The sequence below is a fragment of the Odocoileus virginianus genome, chromosome 19 (genome assembly GCF_023699985.2).
Source record: "Odocoileus virginianus isolate 20LAN1187 ecotype Illinois chromosome 19, Ovbor_1.2, whole genome shotgun sequence".
NCBI classification, from domain to species: domain Eukaryota; kingdom Metazoa; phylum Chordata; class Mammalia; order Artiodactyla; family Cervidae; genus Odocoileus; species Odocoileus virginianus.
Genome location: NC_069692.1, coordinates 31,489,985 through 31,516,095, shown reverse-complemented (window position 1 = coordinate 31,516,095; position 26,111 = coordinate 31,489,985). Strand labels below are relative to the sequence as shown.

Here is a 26,111-nt window from a genome sequence, read left to right as displayed (position 1 = left end):
GCAACCCACTCCAGTGTTCTTGCCTGGAGAATCCCAGGGATGGGGGAGCCTGGTGGGCTGCCGTCTATGGGGTCGCACAGAGTCGGACACGACTGAAGCGACTTAGCAGCAGCACAGATACATGGTAAGATGTTACCAAAATCAAGGAAAAGGGGAGAGTGTAGAGAAAATGTCTCCTGCTCTTCTCTCATTTGTGCTAATAGAGGCCAAAACATAAAACAACTTCCTTTCCACTAATATCTTTTGCTATTTCAATGTCCCCTAGTATATCACACACAATTGCATCCTTGTGTAGACAGTCAAAGTGATGTTTTAACACCAAATTTTATTCCTGTAATTTGCCTTACTTTATTCAGTGATTCCATAATGATTCCCCCAGCTTCCTCATCCTCAGAGGTGGAGTCAAGGCTCATGTTCCATCTTTATGATGTCAGTGCCCCTAGCTACAGTTGATTAGACCAAGGGCTAACATAGCTGGGCCAATTAAATCCTCTCTCCAGGAATTTTGAATTGGAACCAATAGAGATTAGCTGGTCTCTGCCAGCTGCTGTATGTATAACAAGTAAACGCAGGAGTAAATTTGAAGTGTGGCCATGTCTCCTGTGTGAACTGTGAGGAGGAGAAAGCTGGTCTCATTGGAAAGATCAGAATGAAGCAGACCCACGAGAAAGAACAGAAGTGGGAGATGATATCTTAATAACCCTGCTCCTGCTTGTTTCTGATTCTGAGGAATGACTGATTTCCCACCTGGGGGTGTCATGAAACTGCCTAGATTTTTCTAAACAGTCTCCATTTCTGCTTAAGCCAGCCTAAATTGTTGTTGTTTTAATACTCAAACTGTGCAGTTTCTTCACTTAGAAAGTGCATTCTTATAAGGGGCCCTTCATAACTGGTTTTTGTCTATTACTGGTTCAGCTTCACCTCCCACTGTGTTACAGCTCATACTCAATTTCCTAGTAGCAGCCACCAAATAACTCTCATGATTTTTGAACTACCCATACTCTCATAACACTTCCCATACTCTCATAAGTTTTCTACCTGCAGTTTCCTCTTCCTACAAGTAATCCATCATTTTCCACCTGACAAGTGGTTACCCCTCCTTAGACATTCTATCCCCACCATTTCCATTATACTTTAGAGTCATGTTATTATACAAAATTCATTGTAGAAAAATGATTTGCATGTCTATCACCCTACAGATGATAGACACTATCATATAATATCTGAGATGGCAAATATCTACCATATATGGTTTGGTATTTCACTTCTGCCAATTCAAAGCACATAATAAGTGCTATCATGTTTCTGATATATTCTCATGTTTCAGTCTTTCATAAGATAAAATATATGTTCAGTGCTGAATAAAATATATGTTCAGTTGCTGAAGACATTGGTGGTTAATGGTATTCTTTTCTGGGGCAAAAGGATAAAACCTGAGCTTCTCCAGAGTCACATTCTGCTTGGCATTCTCACCAGCGCACAGTAGCTCAGGTAATTGTTGTTAGTCGTAGGCCCACCTTATAAAGTTTCCTACGCTGTTTCATCATGTTAACTTTAAATCATATTTGATGCATAGGTGGCAGGATAAACTCAGGAACAGCAGCATCCTGGGACAGAGCCAAAAGAAGAGCTGTGAAGAGCCATTTGCTGCTTTATAACCGCACTGACCTGGACACAAGTAGGAATTAGAAAAAACAGCAGGCTACCTAATCAGCCACTTTCTGGAGGGCTGAAGTTGAGATATCACAAGCTGAGAGAGCAGGTAGAGAGACAGAAGGATGGTGCACATCTGAGCAGGATCATCCTGAGACAAAGGAACCTGCAATGTGGCCATCAGAAATGAACAATGAGGTGAGCCGGTCTCTCTAGGGGTGGCTCAGTAACATTGTCAGGACAGCAGGCAGTCAGATATCATGATGAGGGATGATGATGCTGTGAAGTAAAAGGAGGACTGCCCAGAACTCCTGGTCTGCCTGGGACATCCTGGGTAATGCTTATTATCCTGGACTAATTACTATGCACTTACCACTACCCCCTTCGATTAAAAGGGCCCCAGTTTGATTAAAAAATTATAAAGTGACTTTTAATTGAAAACAACCACTGAATCAAAATAACACCAAACTGGTCACAAACCAAAGTGCAGTCATCATTTTTAAAGAATTTCTAAAACACTGCTGTGACATTTCTGGGTTGCCTTCATTTGTGTTGTTCTTTCAGAATCCCTTTGAGGACATCTTCCAAGTCTGGTTCAGATGAGGTTGGCTTTCTTTCCCCACAACCCTATAGTATTCCTTCCTTTGTCCCTCCTACACCCACCAAATAACCCCAACCCAGGCCAGACAGGGTCCTTCATAGGATTTGGATAGAAATTTTGAGGCAGATCTCTTTCTCGAGTGTGAGATTCTGTTGGTCATTTGTGTCATCAACTGGGAAAACATCAAGGGGTAACAAAAGTAACATAGAGGAAGAGAAAACTGAGCAATGAAGAATTCCTGTCTCAACCAGGCCCAGAGTTTATTTTCAGTTATAGAGGCAGTTAAGTCTCATTTTGGCTCAGTGTAGTGTGAATTAGATCTGCATATATTACCAAACGACTCCTGACAAATACAACTGCCTTCTCACTAAACTGTCCAGCTTTTTACCTGCCCTATATTGTTACACCAGGCAGAGACCCACGTTCAGCAGGTATATGAAGAGGACAAAGAAAAATTAAATGATAGGATAGATCTAGGGCTCGGTGAGCCTAGGACAAAGCCACTTATCATGACTCTGGTACCCCCTAGTGAGCACAGCACTTAAATTACTGTTGCTAGAAATCAGCCTCTAAGGTGCTTATTTTCTCATGAATTTGTGCAAGCAAATTTTAATAGCAGTAACAAAGAATGAAAATGCAACATTAATTCTATTGGCTTTCACAAACTGGAACATTCTGAACAGAAAATTGACCTTTGCATATATTGAACTTATACCCAAAGACTTTAGAGACCAAAGGGTTTTAGCTTTGATGTGGTCAAAAGCACTGCTTGCTTTTTAATAATGACTTAATTGCTTTTTCTCATAGCAGCAAAAGAAGAAATAGGAAAAAGATATTCTGGCATCAAGTAAAAGAGTAATAGGCTGCAGCCCCTACCTTCCAGGGAGCAGTGATACACTACATGTAACACTTCAGTTCAGTCCATTTTCTCAGATAAGCTGTTACCAGGTATAAGCCCTTGTGGGTGGGATGGAGCTTGTCCTGCAGCTTAGATCCAGCCTCAAGCACAGAGTAGCGGCTCTGGCATTCTCTGTCCACTTTGTCCCCATTAACCCTGTTGTGTCCCCCGTTTTGAAATTGAGAACTCTGGGTTTAGCTCTGAGACCCAAGTAGGATTGCACTGTGCTTTCTCTACTCTTATTGGAACAATTTTCTCTAGATGGATTGGTTGTGTAGAGGTACAATGTTTCCCTTCACTTGGCTGGAGAATCACAAGCCGCTAATATAATGTGCCTCATGCTTAAAATCCTTTATGTATTGAATTAAGCCTTAGGACTTCAAATTTCAATGGCCTCTGAGCATATTTGTTCTTATCTACCCTCATAGTATCCACAGCTGTGCTAACTAAAATTGTTCTATACTAACTAAAATTCATAAGTCAGTCACCAGGTTTATTAAATACATACCATAGGGTATGAATCGCTACTGGTTAAACCTAGATATACAAATATGTAAGGGCAGTGCCATTTATTTTATAACAATCCATTTGATAGACAGTAGCTCAATTCAGTGTATTAGAAATGATAAGAGTTAACAGCTTTTTATATATATTTGGAGGTAAACTTGATAAGATTTCTAATAAATTGGATGTGAGGTATGCTCAAAAGGAAGGACTAAAGATGACATCAAGGTTTTTGTCCTATGTAATTTGAATGGTAAAGAGTTGCCATCATCATAGGTGGAGACAACTGAAGGAGGAGCAGTTTTGGAGATGGAAGAGATGAAGAACCAAGTTTGGAATGTTTTTTAGTATTTACTATACATCAAGGGCTTCCCTGGTAGCTCAGATGCTAAAGCGTCTGCCTACAATGCGGGAGACCTGGGTTCGATCACTGGGTTGGGAAGATCCCCTGGAGAAGGAAATGGCAACCCACTCCAGTATTCTTGCCTGGAGAATCCCATGGACTGAGGATCCTGGTAGGCTGCAGTCCATGGGGTTGCAAAGAGTCAGACACGACTGACTGACTTCATTATACATCAAGGTAGAGATTTTGCTTTCTCCAGGAGTCTCCAAGAACACCCTTACCTTTAACATCAGATTCAAAGTTTGAGGGTCTACAAGATCATCTTCACTTCTGATACCAAGTGCCATTACATTTTACCATTACAGTTTATGATAAGGATACAGAATAAGATCAGCTAAGAGAAGAGGCAAATGGGGCAGATTCCAGGAAAGATCTACCTTCAGGTTCCAGTTGTCTTCTCCCAACAACAGTTCTGTAGGGAGTCCTAACTTTTCCAGGAAACAATGAGTGATAATAGGCATGGAGTAATGCGAACCAAGAAAGCTCACACTTGATGTCCAGAATTTTTATTGGGGTTTGGTCATGTATACATGGCTGACCACCTGCTGGACTGACCTGTAGGTCTCCAGCCTTTCTAGGGGTTTGCTCATACCTCATGTAGCAGAATGACCCAAAGGCCTTAAGATAAATTAATTACATTGTTATATATCCTGTGTGGCCCAAGTCCTCTGGATAAACAAAGATACTCTTCTTGGGGCTTAGAGATTACCACCCAGGAGCTAATTGCAAAGTCCAGACCTCTCTGTGGGTAATGTTAATTTTTTTTATCATGCAGTTGTCAAATAGGAAAGTGAATTTAGGAGTCTAGAGTTCAAGGAAATGGTCTGGTAAGAGATAAAAATTTGGAAGTCATCAGCATATAGATGGAGTGTTAATTAGGTTCCTAGCAGGAAGCAAACGTCCCTTCCATGCTTGAAATGAAAAGATTTTAATAGAGACCGCTCACAGGATAACAGAAACAGTTTAGGGAGCAAAGATGGCCTGTTGAGGCACACACGTAGCAGGAATCTGTGATTTCTGAGAGAGTGGTTACCAGAAACAAGTGAGAAGTGTTACCATGCTACAGGCACAGTACTGTGATCTCTGTGCATTAGCTCATTTGATTTTTTAATATGATCATAATTACTATAATATCATTTTCACAGATGAAAAAATGCATGTTTAAAAAATTTAAATATTTTTGTCTATAGTCATTCAGTAGAAAGTTAATGATGTAAGATTCAACCCATGTCTGCCTGATGCAGACTTCCATGCCACAATGCAGTTCAGAAATTTGGCATCATGTCACATATAAGATTAACCTATGGGTGACTTTCCTGGTAGTCCAGTGGCTAAGACTTCATACTATTAATGAGGGGGGCCTGGATTCAATTCTTGGTTGGGGAACTGGATCCCACATGCTGCAACTAGGAGTTCACAGTCTGCAACTAAAGACCCAGTGCAACCAAATAGATTAATAAATGTTAAACCTATGAAAGGGTTTCATAAGTGCTTGAAATGGTTCCAACCTTTCCTCATGACTACCTGCTAAAGGATATTCAGGGTATTCTAGCTAGTGATTTACCACTTAGGCTGTCCTGGGCCTCTGCTTTGCTAGATTAATGTTTTATGAGCCTTTGTGTTATGGGCTTTACAACTGGGAGCTGAACACAAAGAACAAAAACATCATGGCCAGATACTCCTTGGAGGATACGTCAGGGCAGAGACAAATTAGATTGCCCAGGGAAACAGTTCCACTCAGTCATTCAGTCATGTCTGACTCTTTGTGACACCATGGACTGCAGCATGCCAGGCCTCCCTGTCCATCACCAACTCCCAGAGTTTACTCAAACTCATGTCCATTAAGTCGGTGATGCCATCAAACCATCTCATTCTCCACAGTCCCCTTCTCCTCCCACCTTCAGTCTTCCCCAGCATCAGGGTCTTTTCATGGCAAATAGATGGGGAAACAGTGGAAACAGTGACTGACTTTATTTTGGGGACCTCCAAAACCACTGCAGATGGTGACTGCAGCCATGAAATTAAAAGACGCTTACTCCTTGGAAGAAAAGTTGTGACCAACCTAAACAGCATATTAAAAAGCCGAGACATTACTTTGCTAACAAAGGTCCGAATTGTCAGTTCAGTTCAGTTCAGTTGCTCAGTCATGTCTGACTCTTTGCGACCCCATGAACCGTAGCATGCCAGGCCTCCCTGTCCATCACCAACTCCCAGAGTCCACCCAAACCCATGCCCATTGAGTCGGTGATGCCATCAAACCATCTCATCCTCTGTCGTCCCCTTCTCCTCCTGCCCTCAATCTTTCCCATCATCAGGGTCTTTTCAAAGGAGTCAGCTCTTCACATCAAGGGACCAAAGTATTAGAGTTTCAGCTTCAGCATCAGTCCTTGCAATGAACACCCAGGACTGATCTCCTTTAGGATGGACTTGTTGGATCTCCTTGCAATCCAAGGGACTCTCAAGAGTCTTCTCCAACACCACAGTTCAAAACCATCAATTCTTTGTCGCTCAGCTTTCTTTATAGTCCAAGTCTCACATCCATATATGACCACTGGAAAAACCATAGCCTTGAGTAGATGGACCTTTGTTGGCAAAGCAATGTCTCTGCTTTTTAATATACTATCTAGGTTGATCATAACTTTCCTTCCAAGGAGTAAGCATCTTTTAATTTCATGGCTACAGTCACCATCTGCAGTGATTTTGGAGCCCCCCAAAATAAAGTCAGTCACTGTTTCCACTGTTTCCCCATCTATTTGCCATGAAGTGATGGGACTGGATGTCATGATCTTAGTTTTCTGAATGTTGAGCTTTAAGCCAACTTTTTCACCCTCCTGTTTCACATTCATCAAGAGGCTCTTTAGTTCTTCACTTTCTGCTATAAGAGTGGTGTCATCTGCATATGTGAGGTTATTGATATTTCTCCTGGCAATCTTGATTCCAGCTTGTGCTTCTTCTAGCCCAGCATATCTCATGATGTACTCTGCATATAAGTTAAATAAGCAGGGTGACAATATACAGCCTTGACATACTCCTTTTCGTATTTGGAACCAGTCTGTTGTTCCATGTCCAGTACTAACTGTTGCTTCCTGACCTGCATACAGGTTTCTCAAGAGGCAGGTCAGGTGGTCTGGTATGCCCATCTCTTTCAGAATTTTCCAGTTTATTGTGATCCATGCAGTTAGAGGCTTTGGCATAGTCAATAAAGCAGAAATATATGTTTTTCTAGAACTCTTTTGCTTTACTGATGATCCAGCAGATGTTGGCAATTTGATCTCTGGTTCTTCTTTCTGCCTTTTCTAAAACCAGCTTGAACATCTGGAAGTTCATGTTTCACATATTGCTGAAGCCTGGCTTGGAGAATTTTAAGCATCACTTTATTAGCATATGAGATGAGTGCAATTGTGTGGTAGTTTGAGCATTCTTTGGCATTGCCTTTCTTTGGGATTGTAATGAAAAGTGACCTTTTCCAGTCCTATGGCCACTGCTGAGTTTTCCAAATTTGCTGGCATATTGAGTGCAGCACTTTCACAGCATCATCTTTTAGGATTTGAAATAGCTCAACTGGAATTCCATCACCTCACTAGCTTTGTTCATAGTGATGCTTCCTAAGGCCCACTTGACTTCACATTCCAGGATGTCTGGCTCTAGGTGAATGATCACACCATCGTGATTATCTGGGTTGTGATTATCTGTATAGTTCTTCTGTGTATTCTTACCACTTCTTAATATCTTCTGCTTCTGTTAGGTCCCTACCATTTCTGTCTTTTATTGAGCCCATCTTTGCATGAAATGTTCCCTTGGTATCTCTAATTATCTTGAAGAGATCTCTAGTCTTTCCCATTCTATTGTTTTCCTCTATTTCTTTGCATTGATCACTGAGGAAGGCTTTCTTATCTCTACTTGCTATCTTTGGAATTCTGCATTCAAATGGGTATATCTTTCCTTTTCTCCTTTGCTTTTCGTTTCCCTTCTTTTCACAGCTATTTGTAAGGCCTCCTCGGACAACCATTTTGCTTTTTCGCATTTCTTTTTCTTGGGGATGGTCTTGATTCCTGTCTCCTTTATAGTGTCATGAACCTCCGTCCATAGTTCATAAGGCACTCTGTCTATCAGACTTAGTCCCTTAAATCTATTTCTCAGTTCTACTATATAGCCATAAGGGATTTGATTTAGGTCATACCTGAATGGTCTAGTGGTTTTCTCCACTTTCGTCAATTTCAGGCTGAATTTGGCAACAAGGAGTTCATAATCTGAGCCACAGTCAGCTCCCGGTCTTGTTTTTGCTAGTCAAGGCTATGATTTTTCCAGTAGTCATGTATGGATATGAGAGTTGGACTATAAAAAATTTGAGCATAAAAGAATTGATGCTTTTGAACTGTGGTGTTGGAGAAGACTCCTGAGAGTCCCTTGGACTGCAAGGAGATCCAACCAGTCCATCCTAAAGGAAACCAGTCCTGAATATTCATTGGAAGGACTGATGTTGAAGCTGAAACTCTAATACTTTGGCCACCTGATGCAATGAGCTGACTCCTTTGAAAAGACCCTGATGCTGGGAAAGATTGAAGGCAGGAGGAGAAGGGGATGACAGAGGATGAGACGGTTGCATGACATCACCAACTCAATGGACATGAATTTAAGTAAACTTCAGGAGTTGATGATGAACAGGGAGGCCTGGTGTGCTGCAGTCCATGGGGTCGTAAAGAGTCGGCACAACTGAGTGACTGAACTGAACTGAACTGAGTGTGTGTATGCATGTATATCTGTGTGTGCTTACACACAATTGCTCACATATATGTATTATGTGTCAGGGTGAGTTTTCAGGATCTGGCCGTCTCAGAAGAGAAACAGATAGCATTTTAATGAGTTGCTTCTGGCAATATATTTAAAAAATTCTTAAATGTATTTATGGGACTGTAAGTATCAGAATTACTGTTTGGTTTCTACTCATTTGAATGCCTGGTTCAGGGTTGAACCATAAGGGGCCTGGCTTCAATAGAGAGTGTGGTGCCTAAAATGTATGGTCTGCAATGGTCTTTTCCATTCTGAAGCAGATAAGTTTTTTGCCATCCATAAAACAATATCATGGATAGGACTTCATGACACTAATAAATAAAGTTATCATAATGTAGGGAAGACTGATGCATGATGCCACCATGCCTGCCTACCCCACCACTTAGGTTCACATCCCTTACTAATACATGTCCCTTATCACAGAACTGTTCTCATGTACCTTCTCAACACACTGCTCCAGGTAGCCACTGATAATCAATTGACTCTGGAATGTAAATTGAAACTCATTTACCACTTGGTTTCTAGTACATCAAGCGGAAATGTTTTTACATATTTTCAGTTTTGAATTATAAGGCTCTGCCACTCTTTTTAATTACTATTTTAAAATTGTATTTATTTATTTATTTTTATTTTTTTTTTATTTACAGTTACTTTTATTTTTTTTCCATTTATTTTTATTAGTTGGAGGCTAATTACTTTACAATATTGTAGTGGTTTTTGCCATACATTGAAATGAATCGGCCATGGATTTACATGTGTTCCCCATCCCGATCCCCCCTCCCGCCTCCCTCCCCATCCCATCCCTCTGGGCCTTCCCAGTGCACCAGCCCTAAGCATTTGTCTCATGCATCCAACCAAGGCTGTTTCACCCTTGATAGTATACTTGTTTCAATGCTGTTCTCTCTGAACATCCCACCCTCGCCTTTTCCCACAGAGTCTGTTCTGTACATCTGTGTCTCTTTTTCTGTTTTGCATATAGGGTTATTGTTACTATCTTTTTAAATTCCATATATATGCGTTAGTATACTGTATTGGTCTTTATCTTTCTGGCTTATATCACTCTGTATAATGGGCTCCAGTTTCATCCATCTCATTAGAACTGATTCAAATGTATTCTTTCTAATGGCTGAGTAATATTCCATGGTGTATATGTACCACAACTTCCTTATCCATTCGTCTGCTGATGGGCATCTAGGTTGCTTCCATGTCCTGGCTATTATAACGAGTGCTGCGATGAACATTGGGGTGCACGTGTCTCTTTCAGATCTGGTTTCCTCAGTGTGTATGCCCAGGAGTGGGATTGCTGGGTCAGATGGCATTTCTATTTCCAATTTTTAAAGGAATCTCCACACTGTTCTCCATAGTGGCTGTACTAGTTTGCATTCCCACCAACAGTGTAAGAGGGTTCCCTTTTCTCCACACCCTCTCCAGCATTTATTGCTTGTAGACTTAGATAGCAGCCATTCTGACTGGTGTGTAATGGTACCTCATTGTGGTTTTGATTTGCATTTCTCTGATAATGAGTGATGTTGAGCATCTTTTCATGTGTTTCTTAGCCATCTGTATGTCTTCTTTGGAGAAATGTCTGTTTAGATCTTTGGCCCATGTTTTGATTAGATCTTTGGCCCATGTTTTGATTAGGTCATTTATTTTTCTGGAACTGAGCTGCAGGAGTTGCTTGCATATTTTTGAGATTAATCCTTTGTCTGTTTCTTCATTTGCTATTATTTTCTCCCATTCTGAAGGCTGTCTTTTCACCTTGCTTATAGTTTCCTTTGTTGTGCAAAAGCTTTTAAGTTTCATTAGGTCCCATTTGTTTATTTTTGCTTTTATTTCCAATATTCTGGGAGGTGGGCCATTGAGGATCCTGCTGTGATTTATGTCAGAGAGTGTTTTGCCTATGTTCTCCTCTAGGAGTTTTATAGTTTCTGGTCTTACCTTTAGATCTTTAATTTTTTTAATTGAAGAATAATTTCTTTACAATAGTGTGCTTGTTTCTGCAATACATCAGCATGAATCGGCCATAGGTATACGCACGTTCCCTCCCTCTTGAACCTCTCTTCCATCTTCCCACTTCATCCCACCCCTCTGCTACTGCTAAGTCACTTCAGTCGTGTCCGACTCTGTGCGACCCCATCCCTGGGGTTCCCCAGGCAAGAACACTGGTGGGTTGCCATTTCCTTCTCCAATCCCACCCGGCTCGTTGTCACTAAGTGTGGGTTTGAGCATCCTGAGTCATGCAGCAAATTCCCACTGGCTATCGATTTTTCATTACGATTTTACATTGAAACTACTTTTCAATGCTACTGTCCCAATTCGTCCCTCCCTCTCCTTCCCCAACTGTGTCCACAAGTCTGTTCTCTATGTTTGCATCTCCATTGCTGCCCTGAAAATAGGCTCATAAGTTCTATCTCTCTAGATTTCATATATATGCATTCGTATATGATACTTGTTTTTGTCTTTCTGACTTACTTAACTCTCTTTAATAGGCTCTAGGTTCATCCACCTCATTGGAACTGACAAATGCATTCCTTTTTATGACTGAGTAATATTCCATTGTATATGTCTACCGTTTTTATCTAGTCATTGTTGATGGACATGTATATTACTTCCATGTCCTGGCTATTGTAAATAGTGCTGCAATGAACATTGGGGTACATATGTCTTTTTCAGTTATGGTTTCCTCAGGGTATATGCCCAGTAGTTGGATTGGTGGCTCAAATGGTAGTTTTATTCCTAGTTTTTTAAGGAATCCCCATGCTCTTCTTCATAATGGCTGTATCAATTTACATTCCTACCAACAGTGCAAGAGGATTCCCTTTTCTCCATACCGTCTTCAGCATTTATTCTTCATAGATGTTTTTCATGCTGGCCATTCTTACTGGTGTGAGGTGATACCTCATTGTCATTTTGATTTGCATTTCTCTAATAATGAGTGATGTTGAACGTAGTTTCATGTGTTTATTAGCTATCTGTATGCCTCCTTTGGAGAAATGTCTGTTTAGGTCTTCTGCTTCTTTTTGATCGAGTTGTTTGTTTTTTTGGTATTGAGCTGTGCAAGATGCTTGTATATCAGCTATGTCATTCTTTAAAAATATAGCAGATTTCAAAAAGAGAGAAGTAAATAGCTGTCTGTATGTTTGAAAGTGAAAGCGAAGTGAAAGTGCTAGTCCCTCAGTCGTGTGTGACTCTGTGACCCCATGGGCCCCACCAGGCTCCTGTGTCCATGAAATTCCCCAGGCAAGAGTTCTGGAGTGGGTAGCCACTCCCTTTTCCAGGGGATGTCCCCAACCCAGGGACTGAACTTTGTCTTCTTCCTGATCCAGGATTGAATCCAGATCTCCTGTATTGAAGGCAGATTCTTTACTATCTGAGCTACCAGGGAAGCCCCTGTAAAGTTAGTGTTAGGATTTAAGTGTTTTTCCTCCAGGAAGCCAGACCTCTGATTTTGCTTCCATGGCACTCTCCTCCTTTTTTAAGAAGATGAAAACCACACTGAAAGTTTCCTCTCATCTTTTCTTCTCCCCACTTTTTTTCTAGACCCCACTTTTCTTTATTTTTTAGTTTCTCTGAGCTGAACAAATTCACCTCACTCCCAAGGAGCGGAGGGCTGACAAAAATTTGGAGACAGTTTTTTTTTTCAGTGTCAATCTACCTCTCCTTGTCAAAGCCATTTATGATTTTCTTACAATGATTGGCTTGCTTCTTTTATACTTACAACCTTATCATATGTTACAAGGTCCACAGCTGGTTTACATATTCTATTTAGTTTTCTTTAAAACACTCTGTAGCACAAACAAAGCATTCAATAACTCCCTGAAATGTTATACTTGGCCTTTCCATAAATTGTCTTTTCCCCACTGAATAACACATTGGTGGTGATCGAACACAGATGAATCATTTTTATACAGTGCATTTTGGGTGAGGGGAGTCTGGCCTAAATACAGACCACATTCACTGAGATGATAAATAGGCCTGACGAATAAGCCAGGTGGCAAAGCTCTAGTCTGTGTGGCTACTGAAATGGATATGTCAGTCCAGGAGGAAACTTGGGACTCCCTTCCTGGGGCTGAGGGAGGTTGGACCTGCAGGGAAGGGATGTGATTGATCTCGTTAGAACCAAGTGCCAGCTGGAGTGTGCATAAATGCTCCTTCTGGATTCTCCTTAAGAGCTAAATTGATGGCAACTTCTGAAAAGAGCATCTCAAACCTCTGTCCCCTGTAAGCTTAAGATAAACCTTGATTTTGAGTACTGTAAAATAACTGAAAGCAGAAAAACCTTTAAAAAATGTACTCTCAGTGAAGGAATTAGAGGGGATAGAATGTTACTCATCTACCAAAATAAAGGGATAATTGCAATGTGGAGCTCTTCTTTGTTAGAAGATTTTCAGGAACCCATCTGTGCAAATTGTTTCTATTTTATTATCATTACATCAACTAATTACATTAGGGAAAAGGGGATATTTTAATTAAAAGACTGTTTTAAAGTATTGCAATTCTACCCTCCCATAAAATAACTTAACCAGGTGCCAAATTTGTTAAAGTAAACTACATTTCTGAAAACTGTTGTTTGGAAATTATTTGTGTTAACCATATTTTAAACAAAGTAGATTTTGCCCTTTTATTTTATCTAGTACATGGGCCCTTTCATTTCTCTTCTGAACAGAGTACCATGGGCCAGGATCACATATGTTGTTGTTTAGTCAGTAAGTCGTGTCTGAATCTTTGTGACCCATGGACTGTAGCCCACCAGGCTCCTCTGTCCATGGGATGTCCCAGGAAAGAATACTGGAGTGGGTTGTCAGGGATACTTCCAACCCAGGGATTGAACTCACATCTCGTGCTTGGCAGGTGGTTCTTTACCACTGAGCCACATGGGAAGCCAGGACCACTTATCAGTTCAGTTCAGTCACTCACTCATGTCCAACTCTTTGCGACTCCAAGGATTGCAGTATGCCAGGATTCTCTGTCCATCACCAACTCCCAGAGCTTATGCAAACTTATGTCCATCGAGTTGGTGATGCCATCTAACCATCTCATCCTCTGTCATCCTGTTCTCCTCCTGCCTTCAATCTTTCCCAGCATCAGGGTCTTTTCTAAGGAGTCAGTTCTTCACATCAGGTGGCCAAAGTATTGGAGCTTCAGCTTCAGCATCAGTCCTTCCAATGAATATTCAGGACTGATTTCCTTTAGGATGGACTGGTTGGATCTCCTTGCAGTCCAAGGGACTCTCAAGAGTCTTCTCCAACACCACAGTTCAAAAGCATCAGTTCTTCGGCTCTCAGCTTTCTTTGTAGTCCAACTCTCACATCCACACATGACTACTGGAAAAACCATAGCTTTGACTAGATGGACCTTTGTTGGCAAAGTAATGTCTCGGCTTTTTAGTATGCTGTCTAGGTTGGTCATAGCTTTTCTTCCAAGGAGCAAGTGCCTTTTAATTTCATGGCTGCAGTCACCATCTGCAGTGATTTTGGAGCCCCCCCAAAATAAAGTCAGTCACTGTTTCCACTGTTTCCCTATCTATTTGCCATGAAGTGATGGGACCGGATGCCATGATCTTAGTTTTCTGAATGTTGAGTTGTAAGCCAACTTTTTCACTCTCTTCTTTCACTTTCATCAAGAGGCTATTTAGTTCTTTGTTTTCTGCCATAAGGGTGGTGTCATCTGCATATCTGAGGTTATTAATATTTCTGCCAGCAATCTTGATTCCAGCTTGAGCTTCATCCAGCCCAGCATTTCTCATGATGTACGCGCCATGTAAGTTAAATAAATAGGACAATGTACAGCCTTGACATATTCCTTTTCGTATTTGGAACCAGTCTGTTTTTCCATGTCTAGCTCTAACTGTTGCTTCCTGACCTGCATACAGATTTCTAAGGAGGCAGGTAAGGTGGTCTGGTATTCCCTTCTCCTTAAGAATTTTCCACAGTTTGTTGTGATTCACACACTCAAAGATTTTGGTATAGTCAATAAAGCAGACGTAGATGCTTTTCTGGAACTCTTGCTTTTTTGATGATCCAACAGATGTTGGCAATTTGATCTCTGATTCCTCTGCTTTTTCTAAATCCAGCTTGAACATCTAGAAGTTTTCAGTTCATGTACTGTTGAAGTCTGGCTTGAAGAATTTTGAGCATTACTTTGCTGTTGCGCCACATATAAACTATCCCAATTATTTTGAAGGGCTTACTTTTTTCCTAAATAGGGAACTCTTTTATTTTACAACAAAAGAGTCTTGACTTCTGTATCATGTATTGATTAGGGTAATCCTTTTTGAAATTGGCAGTTTTAGACTGTGATATGTGGCATAGGAATGCTGGTGGAGATAGGAAGATCAATAGAGATCCACAGCAGAAAATACACGGCCAGTATTGTAATTAAAAGACATTCCTATTGTTTAAGCCCTTTTTCCTTTCAATAAAGACCTCATCTACGTATATTAACTTACTGGGATGCCATCAAATAATTCATATTAAGATCCCAAGTAAACATCCACTCTTCAGATGTCTTGAATACATCTCCGATTTTATCAGCTCTCTTATTCTTTCAAGGTGTTCTGAATAATAGAATTCAGACAGGGGTTTGTTTCTAAATGTCAAATAGTAGGGAAGGCAGAGGATCTTGAATGTATATATGGATTAATGGGAAACAATAGCACTGGGCAGAGCTATGAAATCTTAGGAACCAAAAGAGATCTTTACGCACCTGTGCAGGAGATGATGGAAAGCTGGAATTTAGAAATCACGATTCTACTTTCAGTATTCAAACAATCACTGGATTCCTTCTCTTTGGTTGAAATGTTGAACCATTTTTACTCCAAAAGCTGATTGTGAAAAGCATTATAGAACTGTATCTCATGTGGCTAAATCTCTGTATCTCAGTTGTATCTCAAACTGTATCTCATGTGGTTAAAGACTGAATAAATATTACTAATCATTATATTTATCCATGAAACAATGTCTTGCACATAGTAGACATGCAGTAAATACATGTTGTATATATAAATGAAGAGAACAATTCCCTTGAATTCAAGTAGGAGATGGCAAGTCCTACTAGCAACAGCTATTTTTTTAAAAAATTATCTCTTGAGTATTATTTCTCAGGGAAGCTGGCAAGCTGAAATCTGTTACATTAACGCCAGCAGGGAAGTATATGTGTGAAGAGAAGAAGTAAACATTTATTGTACCCGGTGGCTCAATGGACTATCCACATGAGTTCTTAAGACACTTGAGAATAGTTGGCAATATTTATACTTAGGGTGACCCCTACAAATGCTATTTTGTATATAATACTTCTGAAAATTTCTACTTGCAAGTCAGTTGAGCTTTTTCAATTCAGAACTGTTGAGCTAATCTCTAACTGTATAGCTACTTTTTCTTTGATAATGAGTTTATCTCAACATTTTGATTGAGATTTTGATGTTATTAGATTTCAGTCTGTATCAGTGTCAAAATAACTTCCAAGAATAGATTAATAACCAGCACATTTAAAACATAACTATATTTTTTCCTTCTTAGCCCAAATAACAATAATAAAAACGTGCTGCTTATTGAAAGTCTAATATTAGCCAGTTCCCCTTTGGTGTTTTATGTATTAATTTATATATTGATATAGGTTATATGGTTTTACCCTCTAATAGAGAAGAGGAAAGCAAAACAAATCTCAGATATAATATCTTGCATAAAGATTCACATATCATAGATTTTTTTGAACTGAGACTCACACTCAACTCTCAGGGTATCGCTACTCTGATAGACTAAATACCCCAGATTTACATTTGACTCACTCAAAATCTTGTGAGATAAGTTAGCAAAGGGTAGTTTTCTTTTCTTTATTCACCTAAGGTTGGTATTAGATCTGTCTGTGTTTATATAAATAATGAGAATAATAGAAATTTAGAATTAAGGATATTTTAGGGATAATCCAATAAACATTTATTTGATGCATGGTAATGATTTTTTTTTCTTTCTTTCTTATTCCTACAGTCAGTTGTATTTACAGTTTTCCAATTCACTCTTCCTGGTTGGAAATCAATTTTGAATTATTTTGTTGTATGCTACTAGTTAATATAAAATAATTATTATTCTATAATATAGCTCTGCCAAAGTGGTTCACAGGGTAGCTCTCATAAGACACCAAAAATTGTATCTATCTTTGGAAATTGACCATACTCTTTGATGACCAAGAAAGTCATCTGGAGCAATTATTAAAAGTCCTCATGTATGAGTTGTATCCCCTACAGGTTTTGACTTGGTTATTTAGATGGTATAGATTCACAGATTGTACAGATTCACAGATTACTGTCATCCGTTCCAAATTTTGGAAGCCGCTGCCTTAAAGCAATTATACTCTATTTATAAAATGTTGTTAAACAATGTTACTGTGTATGTGTGTGCTCTGTCACTCAATTGTGTCTGATTCTTTTCGGCCTCATGGACTGTAGCCCACCAGGCTCCTCTGCCCATTGAATTTTCCAGGCAAGAATACTGGAGTGGGTTGCTATTTTCTATTCCAGAGGATCTTCCTGACCCAGGGATCAAACTCATGTCTGTTTCATCTCTTGCATTGGCAGGTGGATTCTCTACCACTATTGCACCTGGGAAACCCAAAACAATATTACTATCCTTAAGATTTTTATTATAACGTTGTTGTGAAGTAGCCTCACGTGCAAAGAAGTTTATAGCATTTTATACACATGTTAGAGAATTTTATAATCCAGTGCTAAACACTAGTACAATTAAGCACATGTTATAAACTCATATATTTATTTTCACCTTTGTGCAATTCAGTGTTAACATCTGTACTCATAACAGACATAATTCCCTACACTGAATTGTATTATGTTCAATGGGTACATTTGATCTCAATTAATTATGTAATATTTATTTTACTATTGTTAGTAAATACTTAGACTTGTAAAACAAAATAAGATAATTATATTGTGTAATTTATGCAAATATTATTTGCAGAATTTTAAATATCAAAATTCTAAACTAACTTACAATAAAGTAAATTTTATGAGACAATACTTTAAAAGCAAAAGTTATTAGGTGTATTTTTTTATATTAGGTGTATTTATGAATTTATATATATATATTTTTTCCATTTATTTTTATTAGTTGGAGGCTAATTACTTTACAATATTGTAGTGGTTTTTGTCATACATTGACATGAATCAGACATGGATTTACATGTATTCCCCATCCTGATCCCCCCTCCCACCTCCCTCCCCCTCCCATCCCTCTGGGTCATCCCAGTGCACCAGCCCCGACCACTTGTCTCATGCATCCAACCTGGACTGGCGATCTGTTTCACACTTGATAATATACATGTTTCGATGCTGTTCTCTCAGATCATCCCACCCTCGCCTTCTCAATAGAGTCCAAAAGTCCGTTCTATACATCTGTGTCTCTTTTTCTATCTTGCATATAGGGTTATCATTACCATCTTTCTAAATTCCATATATATGCGTTAGTATACTGTAATGGTCTTTATCTTTCTGGCTTACTTCGCTCTGTATAATGGGCTCCAGTTTCATCCATCTCATTAGAACTGATTCAAATGAATTCTTTTTAATGGCTGAGTAATATTCCATGGTGTATATGTACCACAGCTTCCTCATCCATTCGTCTGCTGATGGGAATCTAGGTTGCTTCCATGTCCTGGCTATTATAAACAGTGCTGCGATGAACATTGGGGTGCACGTGTCTCTTTCAGATCTAGTTTCCTCGGTGTGTATGCCCAGGAGTGGGATTGCTGGGTCATATGGCAGTTCTATTTCCAGTTTTTAAAGGAATCTCCACACTGTTCTCCATAGTGACTGTACTAGTTTGTATTTCCACCACCAGTGTAAGAGGGTTCCCTTTTCTCCACACCCTCTCCAGCATTTATTACTTGTAGACTTTTGAATAGCAGCCATTGACTGGCAGGTAATGGTACCTCATTGAGGTTTTGGTTTGCATTTCTCTGGTAATGAGTGATGTTGAGCATCTTTTCATGTGTTTATTAGCCATCTGTATGTCTTCTTTGGAGAAATGTCTGTTTAGATCTTTGGCCCATGTTTTGATTGGGTCATTTATTTCTCTGGAATTGAGCTACAGGAGTTGCTTGTATATTTTTGAGATTAATCCTTTGTCTGTTTCTTCATTTGCTATTATTTTCTCCCATTCTGAAAGCTGTCTTTTTACCTTTCACTTTTATCTTTCATGTCCTAAGGATGAAAATACTTAAAATTAGTCATATTAATTTTATTAACTATGTTGAAACATGCTAACATGTATATAGCATTGTATGTCTAAGAGGATGTATCATTTAATTAAAAATTGAATGAAAAACTTTCCAGAATTAGATTTTATTCTTTAGATCTCTTACATTATTTTAATATACAGTATATTTTTGTCATAACAGAAAGTGAAGTCACTCAAGCATATCCAACTCTTTGTCATCCCATGAACTATAGCCTACCACACTTCTCCATCCATGGGATTTTGCAGGCAAGAGTACTGGAGTGGGTTGCCGTTTCCTTCTCCAGAAGATCTTCCTGACCCAGGAATGAAACCCAGGCTTCCCACATTGTAGGCAGACGCTTTACTGTCTGAGCCACCACGGAAGTCATAAGAAGATACTTTTTATTCCTGTTTCCAAATAAAGTTATACATATACACCAAATTACTAAACCACTACTTGTAAAAAAATAAATAAAAAAAAGCCATCAAAATTTTTAATAACAGAGAATAACTGCATTAAGTGTATATACTAAAAAACGGTGTTTAATTAATTAGACAAACTAGAACAATAGTCTGGAGAAGGAAATGGCAGCCCACTCCATACTCTTGCCTAGAAAATCCCAGTGGGCTGCTGTCCATAAGGTCGCACAGAGTCAGACACAACTGAAGTGACTTAGCATGCAGGCATGCATTGGAGACGAAAATGGCAACCCACTCCAGTGTTCTTGCCTGAAGAATCCCAGAGACAGAGGAGGCTAGTGGGCGGTCGCACAGAGTCAGACATGACTGAAGTGACTTAGCATGCATGCATGCGTTGGAGACGAAAATGGCAACCCACTCCAGTGTTCTTGCCTGGAGAACCCCAGGGACAGAGGAGCCTGGTGGGCTGCCATCTGTGGGGTCGCCCAGAGTCAGACACGACTGAAGTGATTTAGCAGCTGCAGCATAACAGTAGTCACTGACATAATAACCTGTAAGACATTCTCACAAAACAACTATTAATGTAAAATAAAACCCTCTATGTATATATGTGCAAATACATAAGAAATATATGGAAGATAATATTTCAAGCCATCAACCATGACAACCCACTGGAAGTAGAGTTAGGGTACAAAGGGAAACTGTTTTATTCTATATTCTTTTATGTGTTTAAATTGTTTACATTTAACTAATAGCCATGTATGTCTTTCATTCTTTAAGATATACCCTAAGATTTTGAGAGGTAATATTAACAAAAATGGGGCTTCCCTGATGGTTCAGAGGGTAAAGAATCTGCAATGCAGGAGCCTTAGGACAAGCAGGTCTGATCCTTGGATCAGGAAGATCCTCTGGAGGAGGAAATGGCAACCCACCCCAGTATTCTTGCCTGGGAAATCTCATGGACAAAGGAGTCTGACAGAGTCCATAGGGTCACAAAGAGTCGGACATGACTGAGCACATGGCACATTAACAAAAACACTGGCAATTAGGAATTCTGAAGCAGGAATTTCAGTGGCCGCATCATGAAATGTACACGGTCAGGAAAATCAGGCACTGTAGTGTTTTGTGATTTCTGTGATCCACTGTGATTTTTCTCTAACGTTCTTTTTTTTTTTCTTTTTCATTAAAGGTCTCATTCGCTTGCAGGAGCTCATCAAAGCTCCATCAAGATACAATCTTCGACTTAAGATCCGTCAACTACCTGCTGATACAAAGGATGCAAAACCCTTACTGAAAGAGATGAAAAGAGGCAAGGAATTCCATGTCATCTTTGACTGCAGCCATGAAATGGCCGCAGGCATTTTGAAACAGGTAATTGCTAAATTATTCAAGTTCTTAATTTCTTTATTACATTTGAGTTTGAAGTATGTTTTTTGTTTGTTTGTTTTTGTCCACATTGCATGGCATTTGAAAATTTCCCAAACAGGGGTTGAACCTGTGCCACCTGAGGTGGAAGCACAGAGTCTTAACCACTGGGCTACCAGAGAAGTCCCCTGGTTTTTGATTTTTAAATGAAGTTGTTATTGTTACATGGTCAGCTTAAAAATAAGTCAGAGAAGTCACTTTGATATAAATTTTCTGATAAAAAAATCTGACAAGTGCTTTTAAGTAATTGTCTTAAAAGGAAAGTAATATAGATAGTGATGATCTTCAAAGCAGATTGAAATTCTGAGGTTAGTTTCAAATGGCTAAAATACTGTTTGTTATTGCAAATATTGATTAAAGCAATAGATATTTCTATTTTGTGCTGAAATGAGGGAGTAAACTTCAAAGCAAAAATAAGAGAAAAAATTGTTCTTTACCTGACATGTATGCTATGATGAGATGCCTTACGCATTTGATCTTATTTAATCATCACCATAATCAAAGGATTATGTAAAAAATGATTATGTAATGATTATATTAAAAATAATCAATTATGTAAAAAAAAATCAAATAATCTATAAAGATGGAGACTAGATCTACTTTACAGATGGAGAAACTGAGTCTCAGAAAGGTTAAGTAACCTTACTAATTCCATAAGCAAGTGTATAGCGGAGGGATTTGTATTTCTCCTTAGTGATGTTAAGAACTATTCTTTTGCATGAGACAAGTGCTCCGCCCTGGTGCACTGGGAAGACCCAGAGGGATCAGGTGGAGAGGGAGGTGGGAGGGGGAACCTGGACGGGGAATACATGTAAATCCATGGCTAATTCATTTCAACGTATGACAAAAACCACTGCAATGTTGTAAAGTAATTAGCCTCCAACTAATAAAAATAAATGGAAAAAAAAAAAGAACTATTCTTTCCAGAATAAAGCATTGTCTACTTAGAAAGATAATACTAAGTCAACTAAAGCAAGCAATTAATAGCAGTAAAAACCTCTTACTATGACTTCAACACTATTCAAACCTACAGCCCACTGAAAAACAATTATTATTAGCTCATACATGAGGGGATTGATGTAGGGGGTTAAATAGCTAGTATAAAGCTGTATTATATAGTAGAATCTGAATTTGAACACACGTCTTTGGACTTTGTTTTTTAAGCTCTTTTATACATGCTGGCACCGGAAATAAGTCAACTGTCTTGATAAATTTAGGATAAGTTATCTCTACCAGAGGGTTATGCAGATTCAGATGTCAAATTATATCTCATAAAATATAACTACCAACAGTAAATGCCTGTTATAACATGGTTAGTTTATTAAGCAGATGTTTGTCTAATCTTCCAATATGGATGTTGACTTCACTACAATAAAATATTTAATTGGATTTGGAAAATTGCTCTAGTGTTATGTTTGAGTAATAAAGAATGTAAGCATGGTTGTGGTTGTTTGGTTGGGATTTTTGGAATAAATGATATAATAAGGTAAGCACTGGAATTTAGAGTTGGAATTTATTTTTCATTTAATAACAAAAATTCTTGATCATGTTTGTAATACACAGACTTGGAAAGAATGCCTTTCCTTTATGCCTGGAGTGAGTAGCACTGTACTATTTGCCAGTCACAGATAGTATGCTTTCTCTAGACTTCCAACAAGTGTGTATGATGATCAATTGTCTTTTCTGTAGAGTAATTAACTCTGACTTATTTTGCTGTTTGAAAGGTGAGAATATCTATCACTTTTACAGAATTTCCATTCTTTCTTTTGTTGATTTATCCATTATTTTATATTTGCTTTCTGATGTGTAACCTACTATTTGGAAAATGAAAACAAAATTAAAGTTGTATTCAAAATATATTAAACAGTAAAATTATGTAATTTTAACAAGATTAGTAGGTGAAAAATCAGAACAAAAGTAAAATGAGAATATGAAAGTTAAGTTGAAGTCAGAATAACACTTTCACATAGAAAGCATGGTTTTCGATTCTATAACACTGGCAGATCACATATGGTGAGGTTATTTTTAAAAACTTACCTTGTCCCAGAAAGCATTTGTCTCATATATGGATCTCAGTTAGTCTAGAAACCAATTCAAAAAGAAAGTAAATAGCTTATTTTTTGTAAATGTAGCAGTATATTTAATAGGACTCCACTTTATGACTTATGAAATTGTTCCAAGATTCTTCAACATGAAGATGTTGAAGAATGATGAAACTCCAAAGAAATGATTTAAGAGTTGAATAGCAGGCATAAATGGAGCTTTCAGCTTGTCTGGTTTACCCCAAGAACAAATATTAGGAATATCCAGAAAAAGAGATTTTTGTTTGTTTAATTTAAACTAACATAGCTCTTACTAAATTTGGAGCAACCTTGAATTTGAAGTTTTCCTGCCTCAAAGCTTTAAAAGTGAGTGAAGCCTGGGCCTGGCTAGAGTTCCTCTGAGGCAGATTCAGGGCACTCATTGTCATACATGCGTTAATAGCAGGAGGTTCCAGTCTTCTCAGATTTGCCAACGAGAATCCTCTATGGTAGGGCCGAGATGATGTGCAGTAAAACCTCAGAAGGACATTCTATCACAGAAAGAAATAGCAACCAAGAACTTTGAAGTCTATATCATAGAATGTGAAATCAAATTTTTTAGCCTGGAAAATGTAAAAGCAGAAGCAAAGAAACTGCTGCAGCAGCAAGAAGTAAAATAAAATAAAATTTCAAGAAATATGTATAAAGTCTACCACTCCAGTTGTTAACGTTAAGCAATGTAACTCATGGGCTTCCCAGGGGACTTAGTGGTAAAGAATCTGCCTGCCCAGGAGACATGGGTTCTATCCCTGGGCCAGGAAGACCCCTGGAAAAGGAAATGGCAACCCATTCTAGTACACTTGCTGGGAAATCCCATGGACAGAGGAAGCATGGAGGGCCACAGTCCATGGGGTCACAGAGTTGGACATGGTTGAGCAACTAAACAATGATGACACAGATGTCCAGATAGAATGTGAAGGATAAACTGGCTGCAAATTGTACGCCTGAATAACTGTGTGTGTTAATTTGTCATATAATATTGCTAACACTACCTCAGTTAAACGTTGGGAAATTCTAATGATATTTTTATTTTGGAAAAATTAATCTGTGGTATTTCTTTCCAGGAGGGTGACATGGCACAAACAATTTTCTATTGTGGCCACTCTTATTTATCCATAAGAAGATGATAATTTTATTCTTTTTAATGTGATCTGAAGTGTGCATATAGTTCATTCAAATGTAGTACTAGCAAGACCTAAAGTCTTTAATTAAAAGATTGAGTGCAAGTTCTTTCTAAATTCCCACTGGAAATTGCTAGCTCACCTTCCAAGAGAGTATCCCAGTTGTTCACTTTTGTTCATGTTATAGCTAAACTTCTCTACTTAGATCTTAGTTCAAAGTCCATAACTGACTCTTGTTTTCAGTATCAAAGACTTAAGGGAGATCAATGAAAAGCACACACAGTCCTGTTATTCCTTACAGTTTTCTTCTCAAGAAGACGAAGAAGAAACCTGCAGCTGATGCAGAACACTCTCCTTAACTACATCCCACTCTCTTCCAAAACATAGTTTCCTGTATTGGCCTGAGAGTCCCAGGTTTTCAAATTATCAAGGAGGAAACAGTCAAAATTTTAGAATATATAGATTGTAAAGTGGATCTGTATCTTTGGGAATATACAATATACCACTTTATAAAAGGCATAGATCATGCTTTATATACCAGCTCCAGGAGTTAAAGACCTGGAGTTCATCTTTACATGCTCTCTCAATTTGTTGGCTAATTTATTCATTCTTATTATGTCTTAGTTTCTTCACCGGTAAAATAAGTATGATAATAGGAGCTACTTCATAGGCTTTTTAATGAAGCTTAACTTGATTAAAATATGCAGTGTGCTTAGAATAGTACCCAACACTTTTTAGGCATTATGTAACTGTTATTTATAGTTATGCATCTGAATTGCTATTTCTTTCATATATATCTCCCTATATTTCTATGCCTATTGAGTTCATAAAGTGAAACACTGACATGGGTAATGCTGAGCTTCACTGAGGAGTTCTGAAGTTGAGAAGCCTTTACTGCATATCCATCAGGAAAAATGAATACCTTCTACAAAGATAATCCTGTAAATTTTTATTTAATAAGAAACATTTTCTCTCATTTTGCTTAAATGCAAACGTTATCAGTGTTATTGGCTCATATAATTGTTTATGTTTGGCTCATATAATTTTTATCAATTCAGGAAATATTGTTTCCTAAAGGCTGTACATCTAATTCAACTGTGCTTGTGGCGGTTAGGGGAGGGTGTCCCCCACACCACAAGCAATGTTCTGATGCCAACTCATTGTCTTACAATCCAACTTAATTTTGACAGTATCTATCCAGAGATAGCATCAGCCTCCACAGATTAAGGGCTTAGTTCTATTAATATAAGACTGTCTTTCTCCTCCCTCCCCCACCAACTCAGATGCCAACCACAAATCCAGGTTATATCTATGCTTCTAACCCACTGGCTCTAGCTTGGACATTTCTACAATCCCCTCCTGAGGTTTGTTTAACTTGCTAGAGCAGCTCACAGAACTCAGAGAAACATTTTTCTTACCAGATTCCCAGTTTATTATGAAAGGATATAACTCAGTAACAAGCAGATAGAAAAGGTGCATAGGTCAAAATACGGGGAGAGGGAACAGAGCTTCCATGCCCCATCTGAATAATCTACTGTCCTCGCATGGTCACTTGTTCATCAATCTGGAAGCCCTCCAGGTCCTCTCCTTTAGGTTTTTATGGAGGCTTCAGTACATAGGCATCACTGACTGAATCACTGGCTTGAGATGATGGAGATGATCTCCAGCCCCTCTTCCCTTCCAAGAGTTCAGGGGGCAGAAGGGGTTAGACTGAAAGTTCCAACGTTCCTTTAACAAAGTTGCTTTCTGGACAGTAAGCACCCCCTCTCCCACCCCTGCAATCTTTAGGGGATTTCCCCAAATCACCTCTTTTCACATAAACTCAGTTGTGGTTTAAAGGTGCTTGTCAAAAATAACAAGGCATTCGTTTCACTTTTATGGCTCTGAAGTAATTTCAGGAAAAGAGACCGACTATAATAACAAAAGTTGTCCCCATTGCTTTTATCGTTTGGGAAATTCCAAGAGTCTCTGGAGCTCTGTGCCAGAAG

At 38.8% G+C, this 26,111-nt stretch overlaps 1 protein-coding gene across 9 annotated transcripts in view; it reads left to right on the top strand.

Moving 5' to 3' along the window:
* GRIK2 (glutamate ionotropic receptor kainate type subunit 2) overlaps positions 1-26,111 on the top strand; it is a 732,075-nt gene that overhangs the window by 336,887 nt on the left and 369,077 nt on the right. For all 9 annotated transcript variants that reach the window (XM_070450050.1, XM_070450048.1, XM_070450049.1 and 6 more), the window contains one exon: positions 20,686-20,867. In XM_070450050.1, coding sequence (XP_070306151.1) covers positions 20,686-20,867 — 182 coding nt within the window. The remainder of the gene's footprint in view (positions 1-20,685; positions 20,868-26,111) is intronic.